This window comes from Topomyia yanbarensis, unplaced genomic scaffold (genome assembly GCF_030247195.1).
Source record: "Topomyia yanbarensis strain Yona2022 unplaced genomic scaffold, ASM3024719v1 HiC_scaffold_20, whole genome shotgun sequence".
In the NCBI taxonomy this organism is placed as follows: Eukaryota; Metazoa; Arthropoda; class Insecta; order Diptera; family Culicidae; genus Topomyia; species Topomyia yanbarensis.
This window is the reverse complement of record NW_026683382.1, coordinates 92,021-102,223: the sequence shown is the minus strand read 5'-3', so window position 1 is coordinate 102,223 and position 10,203 is coordinate 92,021. Positions and strand designations below refer to the sequence as shown.

Here is a 10,203-nt window from a genome sequence, read left to right as displayed (position 1 = left end):
AACCACTGCTTAAAATATTCCATTTGATAATGCAAGCGGGAAGAGTTAATCTCTCACCGGTTGGCAACACTGTGACTGAGCAGGCGCAGGTGGCCAATAGTTCACGCATGACGTCACGTGTCGATATGTTCTCTAGTTGGGGCGTTGCGGAAAGGAAACCTGTTTTTTATAACGCTACCATGAAAATTTATCTCCATAGGCTGCTTTTTTCTGTTCTCACAGCAAGCGATGCATCTCTTGCCAGTTTCTTTTCTTTCTACAGCAGTCTTTGTTTACTTTAATTTTGGTCGTGCGAATTTTTAATTCATGATTGCCAATTTTACGGACGGGGTATTTAGGGTAGGCGGTATCGTTGTATGTAATAACTACGCTTTTGCGAAGATATTTTTGAATATTTGCACACGTCTGGCTAATCCTTAGCGGATGGTTTACTCTCCGACGGTGTGCTAACGTGTAGTATGTAGGTATTTATTTCTTACTTGCGTTCAGTGCGCAATGCATGCACAAACAAAACAAACAGAAAAGCAGGCGATTCAATTCACTTCGGAGTAGGGTGAGAAATGTCATCCCGGTATGGACCAGAATTTATGTTTGCTTGTTCGTGTACTTGACCGCGTTGTGACAGTTGAACCAACGGCGTTGAATGTTACCGTTGGTGAAGCTTGTTTATGTGCCAGAAGGCCACGCGTCCCCACGATGGGCGTCGTGTGTTTGTGCAGTTGAAATTTGACCAGAACAGGCAAATTGGTTTCGTTTTAATGAATTTGCGGGTTTAAATTATCGTTTTCGAAAATGATTCCAATATTTTTGTCTGGACATTCGTTTCATGTTTGCACTATATATTTTGGGAAGAAAAAAATCTTAAAATTGTAATCCTTTATATTTAAATCGAAAAACCGATATTGGAATGTTGAAGTCGCCATAACACTGACAGCACATTCAGCGTACAATGGACAGTCAGTGTTTCTAAAATTATATGATCGTGTTTTGTATTTATTACCATTCGACCAATTTCACAGCTGCGTTGAGTGACAGGTGAAAAACACGTCCCATTGTGGACTGGTGTGGGTGGAGGCGTCACCGGTCGAACGAGGATTATCACAACAGCAGAAGATGACGCAGCCAAACGTAGCACAGGTGACAATCACAACAAACCGCCAGCCACAATTTCATGACTGCCGAGAATCACCTTTCTAATTTTGTAACGGCAGACTCACCACCGCGAACCATTCATCGCTGGCTGGTTCGATGGCAAGATCACAGCCGCAACGTGATTTATTTCGGTCCCAATCGACGTGTGAGGTGCGGTTACACATTTCTTTCCCTTCGACCATCGTTAATCCAAAGGAAACTGCCGACTTCGGTGTTATTTAACCTTCGTGTACCTTGATATTGAAAAAAAAGTTTGTAAATTAGCCGCTGTTAGTCACCGTTTAACGGAAGGCCATGCGCATGCTTTGTTTAAATTTCACGAGGAAGCGCGTGGTTGTTAGTGTTTGATAGGCGAAGGCCATTCATTAATGAGTAATGGAGATGTTTGTTTCTTCGAATCTAGTTTTGTTTCCATTTTTCTTCGAGGTCTAGCGTTTGACCCAACCCCTAATCTGTATCTGACGTTAGAAGGAAAACAGAAACGTTTTCCACTGTGGTGCGATCAACAACGATCACCGGTTATGATCTTCGATTGGAACGAAAATCTGTTGACAGCTCATAGAGGAGTGGTATCGAGATGGAAAAAGCACTTTGATATAAATTAGTAATAACTATTTGCGTTTCGACTTCGTCTCATCAGAATCCGACACTAACTTAATGACAGTCTTGTCAACTATCTAATGGTTTTATACTTCCTGGCATAACCAGAAGTATTCATAACAATAAAAAAATCGCGTGCAGAAGTGATTGCTTAGAATCTATTATTTACTTAGAGTCGGCATTCTGTTATACTATTGCTACGAAAATAACTCAGTTTTCCATTTATGTTGTCATATTAATTTTGCACTTTAATATTAATAAAAGACCTTCTTACTACGAAGCCATTATACATGTACAATTTCAACTATCTACAAGAATTATACCTGACACAAGCAAAAATCGAGACACACACAAATAGCTCTTATCCAAACGATCGCCGAGTAAAATCAGCACCGACACGATAGAAACCACGGAAAATTTGCCGCGAGATAGAAAATGGAACTTTACCGATTTACCAAAATATAAGCAATGCTTCTCATAGTCGGCTATGCGTATTTAAAGTTGCGTATTTGGCCAATCGTATTAATACGACAAATGATAAATTTCTCAAATTCTCGGCATCCGGCTGCCCAGAGCAATTATTATATGATAACACTATTGGCATATTAACAACTCCCCCTTTTCCCGTGATACATGTGGAGATGCACAGAGTTCCTCGTCTTCTAGCAACGACATGTATCGGACTAACATTCCTTCCATTCCCAGAAGATCTGCATTCGGACGTGGCCAGCATACAGGGATCAATTTAGATTGCATAATGTGGCTCATCATGTTATTCTCAAGCACCTTTTGCAATCTCAATTGGTTCTGGTCCATAACGGAGTAGCAACCACGAGCGATCTCACATGCCTATGCTTGTGCTTAAAAAATGGTGTTCACCATAACTGAGTAGAGAAAGTTATGAAAATTTAGATCCCTAGTAAGAATGTGAAATATACAGATGTGAAATATACAGATTGGAAAACTAGAAGTGACAGGGTCATTAGCTATAAGCTTAAAATCTCTAGCTAATTGAATGTCGTTAAAAAGTAAAAAAGAAAATGTGACTACATATTAGCCGAAATACATAAAGGAATTGATGGGAATCGCTCGGCAGCGGTGGGTAGTCGCTGTAGACAAAGCCACCACCTTACACGCAGTAGCAAACCCTCTACCACTGCAAGAGCAATGACAAAAGTCTAATAAAAATCTACCTCGGCATGCGAAAGACAAACACAGATGAACAGCAGCATTTTATCGATGCTAATCGTCGACAGGTTTTCAGTGGTGATCTTACGTTGGTAGACTTGAGTGATTCGTAGTTATGCTGTTTAAGTTCGACTCCTACCAGCAGAAGACAAAAGATTAGTCCGTAGGATTTTAAGCCTATTTCTAACACACTCCTCAGTAACTAACACCAACTTGCTGTCAGCCGATGTATCAAAATTAACACCAAAATGGCGCCAGTTAGACATTTCATCCAAACAGCTCACACAACGCGTGTGAACGCCTAAAGCAACTGGTTGCTACCGAGCGATATCTCAGCTAACAAAGCACAACAAGCTGGTGTCAGTTACTGACGAGTGGAACACGGTACATCAAAATCCTACTTATCAAAGTTAGGTCTTGTGCACTTATGCGGAAATTGGTTAATCCATTTTTTCCTTTGGCAAAAAGACAGTCTGCACACTTTGATTTGTTATTGAATGGATACACTAAAAGAGAAGGTACAAACAGAATTAGGATTGGGGATGATTGACAAGTTGTGAATCCACCCACGTTCGACGAAGTAACGAAGATTATTCCGACGACGCTATTCGCGGTAGTCGAAAAACGGTAAGCCCGTTGGCAAAGGTCCTTTGCCTACGAATATCAAGGCAGGTTTCGAGAAGTACGATCAACAACGGACAACATGTTAACCTTGCGACAATTTCTAGATAAACTTCAAGAATGCTTGCAAATTTATAACCTTTTGTGGATTTCAATGTAGCGTACAATACATCAGCATCAAGTATACTGACCGGAAAAATATTCGTTTCGTTTGTGGCGTTAGATTGATGCACTCTCTAGTTTATTGTTCAATATAATGCTCGAAGTTGTCAAATAAAGATCTAGTTGCCTCTTAGCCTTGCGAACGAGATAGACTTCCTTGGCGTTGATCGCAGAGCAGTGGAAAAGGCATTGCATTTGCCATTTGGTCCCGTAACCTACAGACGCGCACAAAACTTGCTCAATGCAAATCGCTGATACTCTTACTCTGTACGGCCATGATGTGTTAGAGAGAAGAGTTTTGCGTTCAATACTTGACGGCACAGTAGACATTATAGAATAGTGCAGACGCTTGAACCACAAACTTTACTAAGTATACAAACATGCTGGCATTGGAAGGCTGATAAAACACAGCAGACAACAGTGAGTTGGACATGTACCATGCACGTCGGTAGAGAGACCAGCTAAAATTATGTTCAGCAGAGAACCTGGAAGAGATCGACGATCCGGTGGGAACAGACGATGCTTTGGACTTGTGATAATTAGACGGTATCGCGAGTAGCTCCTTCGCGATTAGCGTTCCACTACGTCGTTCCTTCGCCACAGTAATCGCTTGATAAACACCACAATCCGGGCATATGCTCGAACCTAGCAATGCAACTGGGATGACCACATCACCGTTGTGGGACGTATCCTAAACACCACCATTCATACCTCCACTAGGTTTGGACGGGTATGAAATGCCGTTGACTCCGGTGGAATTTCCGGAGAGGGTGACCTAGAAACAAGTTAGATAAAATGCGAGATATTGTGGTTAACAATTTAGCAAAGGCAAGCAAGGGTCAATATAACTTGCGACATCGCATGTTTGCAAAACCTTTCGATGACGGTCAAATGGTTTGCCGTCGAAACATGAAGTTATCGAATACACTCGAATCTTGCAATGCTAAACTAGGACCACAATACTTACCGGCTAAAATTTGTTTCAAAAAGGGTTTTTTCTCTTACGAACTGAATGATTTAGCAAGAAAAAACCTCGGAGTTTGGCCAGCAAATCCCCTCATACCAGCATAGTGTGGTATACGCATCTACCGGCTGTGAACTGACGGTATGATTTTATAAGGATTACTCACTTGGGAGTTTTCCAAAAGCTGCCGTCAGTTCCCGACGAGAAAATTACGGACTTCGGTCCAACCAAAATAAGTTTCTCTATCTTCATTCGTGAAGAAACCAATTGCTGCGGGAAAGAGCATATATTTTGTATGATAATTTGCTTATGCAGCTGCGCGAGTCCGGTCTCCAGATATCGGCGTGTCTCAGTTCATGCGCGATCGTCGAAGAGTTTTCGTGAGAGGACGGGTATAGCGTAGTTAGTAAACCGAGTGCCTTGTACGCAGCTTACCTGGGTTCGAGCCCCAACCCCGCACATTGAGTTAGAGAATTTTCCCAAAGTGATTCCTCTAACCCGACAAGAGGCGAATGTGCCTAAGGTTAATCCCTCTGTAATCAAAATTAAAAAAAAGTTTTCGAGACAGGACGATATTTCGGGTCCAGAAGAGTAGCTAAGCTGAGCTGTATTTTGTGTTTGTTTTGGAATGTTTGTGTTATGTAGTGCTGTATCTTGTATTTAAATCGGTGTTAACGATGCCCAAATAAATGTTTCTGAATACTGTAAAAACACACTTTGAATTTATAGGTGTGGACAACTCCACACATGAAAATTTTGCATAAATAGAGTTTGGAGTACTTCGTATAGAGTTTCCGCCGACCCTGGAAAAGAGCATATGTACTACTTGTAAAGATCATCAAAATTCTTATGTAATTCCTTGATCTTTGACACCCATTTCGAAAGCGTTTATGTAAGAACCATATTATGTTGAAATCTCTCATGTCTCTGGTTCTGGAGTCCGACATAAATTTAGGGTATAAAAAAATTTCATTTTAATCAACATGAATGTTTATCTCGGTTCAATCCACTGACAGAAACGGTCTCTTTTGAGGAAGACAATAAATGTTTTAAAGTTAGATACAAAATGGGCGAAAAGAATCGTTCTTCTCGGATCGAAGCTCTGTATTGCACTAAAAAATATAAATTCAATGGTGTTTTTTCTTTCAACGAAAGCAGGCAATACTTCAATTTCATTTGATCATTTATTTATTCTTTCACCATTTATGCGAGGAAATATTTACAGTTGTACGTATACCAATCCCCCAGAACCGTTATCGTTGCTTATGTTTAGGCTAAATTTTTGGATCCCCTTCGTAAATAATACATGTATATCTGATGTGAGTTTTCCTTTTTTAGAAATGTATGATTGTTACTAGTATTTATATAAAGAAATAGCAGTTAACAGAGAATGCAATTATGATTTTCATTTAGCATGAGCAGCTGCAACATCTTTCCTCTGCGACAAAAATGTCCAAATGAGCTTGTAGTGGTTTACATTTCCAACCTCACTGTCGAATGCAAATTCCATCTGAATTTGTACAGGGATTTCGTTAGTCACACATTGGATCACACGAGATGAATACTGAATCAGAATGGTGATCTACTGGCCCGATACACAATCACCCGCTACTAGCAGGCTATGCTAGTCGTTGTTGAGTTCCACCAAGCTGAACTTAGTTCGTTGTTGTTGAATGTGCGGAATTTTCTTAAAATAGAATCATTTTGCTTTCTGCTTGGGTATGATTTTTGGAACGAAATCCGAATCTCACTTTATACGGTCGGAGATGATGGCCGCTCCCGCAAATATAGGGTCGTTGACACAAATAAGGACGTATTTGAATCTACGATCCAAGGATTATTTATGTTGTACCTTTGATACTAATAAATTATTGTCTCTAGCTGGTGTACGATTTTTGCTGTTCCAGCATTCGAGAAGAGTGTCATCACCTCCGCAAAGTGAATCCATGGTTTATGGGAGTTACTTTTCTGTGTGACCTTTTTTCATCGTATATCCTTGAACTGAATGAAGCTTGGCTAGGAATGTTTCTCGAAAAAAAACAGGTGACACGTGAGTTGAGCGTGTACTCGTAGTTGCTTGTCTACGCGTGGGTGTGTGTGTGTGAATGTTGTGGAGTTGTGGTGAGCGTAAAGTGTAAATTTACATGATCTCTGATTCGGTTTGGCGATGAATTTTTGGCTTACGAGTCACCGTGCTATTAGTAGGCTATGGCAGTTTTTCGGTGTCTATTATTATTGTTTGAGGGATGAGTTCTCGGACCTTAATTTGTTTCTTAATTTATGGAAATCTGTTAGAAAAGGATAGATAAAATACATGTCTTATGGATAGTGTAAAATACCTACCCCTCGACGACTATTATCACAAACTACATACGGCACACTGCGAGACGGCTTGTTTATGACATTGATCGGTAATTAGTTTTTTTTTCTAAATATATTCACTGTTTGCATATTCTCCTGATGTCTATGAGTGATCCCTATTGGTTGTTAGTTAGTTCCCACCTAGAGGGAACATTTTTTTGAACACTTGTAGTGCAGATTGCCTATCCAAGGGGCATGTTTTGTACAGCTCATCGCAGGATCGTGCCGTCTGTTGTTTCCCGTTCTTGATAGCCTCCTTAATCGCTGTTCCGTCCAGCATGTAGTCCACCAACGAGTTCCTATCGCAAATTTCAAATTAGTAATAAACATCTCATTGCAAATTTGCGCAAAAACTTACTCCGATAAAGCAAGAATCATATGTTCGATTTGATCAGCCGTTCCGACCTGCATGTGATAATCCGAGGAACGTACGTAGCTGCAGATCGCCTTCTGCATGCATGAGCCCGAATCGATGTTGTTTTGCGCCAAAAACCCGTCGACCTTGTTCAGCATCTCGGTAACCCCGGTAAGATCACTCCCTTCAGCACTACGATAATGGCCACCCCCGTAGCCTCCACCACCGAAGGCACTAACCAGCTTGGGAAGAATCAACAGGGCTCCGATTCCAACTAGTGTCCCGAGAACGACTCCACCGAGGTCGATTTTTAACGGGGCGTAGCCTCCTACGCCGGAGCTTGAATAGCCGTACCCGTTCAGACCACCACTACCGTATCCGGTCGTCAGACCAAGTCGCTGAGAACGATCGTTTGCCGATTCGGTCGCGAAGGAAGTCTCGTTCGGGCGACGCCAGTTGTTACTGTGGAGAGTAGGCGAGGTTAATTTTGTTGCTGTGAGGTAAATATCGCAAGCGGTTTTCCGGTACGAAGCTTAAACTTCAAGAATTTGGCAGTCACTGAGCTCCCAACATAAAATTTGAGAACAATGGTAATTCACTAGTTGTTTGGCCACCATTTCGAATCTAATTAGTGGGATATTGAAATAGTCAAGAGCGTAATTCTTCTTTCATGAAACGATATTTTTTTGTTTAGACGTTAAACCCAAATTGGGAAGGTATTTTAACATATAGTTTCTTTTAAACCATGTCCTACCTGTGGAGGGTCTATTAAAAACTAGTCTAGATAAAATGAGCCTAACAAAATAATTTTAATTGTATTAATGAGTTATCTATCCTGAATTTACATGAAGATCACTGTAATCCACCAAATATATATCCATGTATATGTTGCGCATCTCACCAAAACTTTACGAGATACATAAAAACGTCGTCAAACTGATAAAATTACATGTTGTATATCTTAAAAGGATATAGTTAATGTTGTAGATATAGCCTACACGGTTCTTAGGATACAGAGAACACATATAACTTATTAAACACGTTCTAGCTTCTACATGTTCTTCAATTGATCAACACGTGATTCAGTCACTTTTCTGTCATAATCTTAGTATTGACCGAGGAACTTTGAATGAAACGATAGTTTAATCTTTCATCGAAAAATTTCTGTACCTTTGAGCATAAGTGCATCCAAACGCTGCCAAAGTAACCACCACAAAGACTGTCACCAGTTTGGTAAACATATTTTCTACTGCAACACGAGAGATTATATTTTTTTCACCACAAATAATGTTCTATGTAGAACAACGGAAATGCTTGAGACTCGCACTTTACTTAAACTTGCCAAGACACTGATATGCGACTGTACTGAACGCACCAACTAAAATGATCATTACTCCCTAATCAATTCACATTTTATACGAGAATCAAGTCACAGCCGGTCTACTCGGAACAATAGAGCTTCACTCGAATGGGGTAATCCTAGGAGGACCGCGTCCGTCGCTCAGACAACATTCAAGTAGGCTTTGCTCGTCGTTACCTTCTTCCTGATGGCGAGCAGTGTGTACCAACGCGCGCAGTATGTATGAATGGAATGGTATGAAAAGTGCAAGTAGATTAGGCTACGAAATCCTTGTAGCATGAAATTTGCCAGCACTTACCTACTGCGATTGTCACACCCGGAGGGCGGCCCCTTCTGCTTCGTTTGCTCGGCCTTCTTCTTTTTCTTCTGCTTCTACCGCTCTTGTGATTTTTTTCTTCTTTTACACGCGTAACCACGTGAGCGTTTGATTTAAATTACACCCGCGATAGACGCCAAGTCGCGCACAATTCTCGTTCAATTGTGTACAAATTTTGAATTGTTTTGTTATGTATGGCGTCTGTTCGATGTCATAAAGAGCAGGAATAGTAAGGTATGTAGTATGATGAAATAGATGATGTCAAAGCTACAAATGGTGCTTGCGTACTTAGATTACGACAGCAGTTTTTTTTTTTCAGAAGTAGAGAGATGGAAAATAGTTTTTCGAACAGTGTAGTATTTAAAATAAGGGATTTCAAATAAGGTGACTAAACATGATGTTCATGCCGTGAAGGTGACAACCGGTTCATTGCCATTGCTAGGATGCTTGTTGAAATGTATGCTAATGTTTGGTTTTATATTTAAATTTATAGCTTTATAAAATCGAATTATACAAATGTAAAATATTGATAGTGATGATGTTGAAAGGATGAAATTTTAAGCGTTGAACTTTTTACAAGAATATAAATGGGGACGGGCATAGCGTAGTTGGTAAATCGATTGCCTTGTACTCAGCTCACCTCGATTCCCAACCCCGCACATAAGGTTAGATATTTTCCCAAGAGATTTCTCTAACCCGAAAAGAGGTAAATCACCCTAAGGTTAAAACCTCTATAATAGAAAAAAAGAATATAATGGATTCTAAAATTGTATTTCTTAGAACTACAGTAATATCTGTAACTTCTCTTCCAGCTTTTTCTACTATCATACACATGCTTTTTACCTGCTGCTTCGTATTCAATAGTATTTAGCTCAGTATTTTTTCATTTCACTGATATTCCGGACAGTTTGGCGTATTGCAGTCTTTGGGCACAAAACTTATCTTGATGATACTATACAACTCTAGAACTGATTTCACAAAACGGCACGATGTCAATAGACGGAAGAACAACAATGTCGTCTAAAAAGGTAGTAGACGACTTTGAAAGCACTCTTTGTGTCCTGGTTCATAATTCCGGTTGTAACATAAATCTGACTTCGTTTGTCACTACTGTAGATTCCTTT

At 40.2% G+C, this 10,203-nt stretch overlaps 1 protein-coding gene across 2 annotated transcripts; it reads right to left on the bottom strand.

The window, feature by feature from the left end:
* Positions 1 to 5,878: 5,878 nt before the first annotated feature.
* Positions 5,879 to 9,168, bottom strand: LOC131694939 (uncharacterized). 2 transcript variants are annotated; one of them, XM_058983480.1, is made up of 5 exons: positions 9,062 to 9,168; positions 8,574 to 8,947; positions 7,407 to 7,865; positions 7,031 to 7,347; positions 5,879 to 6,975 (listed from the first exon to the last, which is right to left on the bottom strand). In XM_058983480.1, the coding sequence occupies exons 2-4, from the start codon at positions 8,642 to 8,644 to the stop codon at positions 7,179 to 7,181; spliced, it is 699 nt and encodes a 232-aa protein (XP_058839463.1). In that variant the 5' UTR covers positions 8,645 to 8,947; positions 9,062 to 9,168; the 3' UTR covers positions 5,879 to 6,975; positions 7,031 to 7,178. The 2 variants fall into 2 exon arrangements, with proteins under 2 accessions (XP_058839463.1, XP_058839464.1); XM_058983481.1 differs by lacking the exon at positions 9,062 to 9,168 and having other exon boundaries at positions 8,574 to 8,652; positions 8,731 to 8,771.
* Positions 9,169 to 10,203: the final 1,035 nt, after the last annotated feature.

What these genes read in the sequence shown, in the direction of transcription:
- LOC131694939 (XM_058983480.1), bottom strand. Translation starts at nt 8,644, where the DNA reads ATGTTTACCAAACTGGTGACAGTCTTTGTGGTGGTTACTTTGGCAGCG. An exon ending in GGATGCACTTATGCTCAAAG is followed by an intron (nt 7,866 to 8,573) that starts GTACAGAAATTT and finishes TACTCTCCACAG; the next exon opens with TAACAACTGGCGTCGCCCGA. An exon ending in ATGATTCTTGCTTTATCGGA is followed by an intron (nt 7,348 to 7,406) that starts GTAAGTTTTTGC and finishes AATTTGCGATAG; the next exon opens with GAACTCGTTGGTGGACTACA.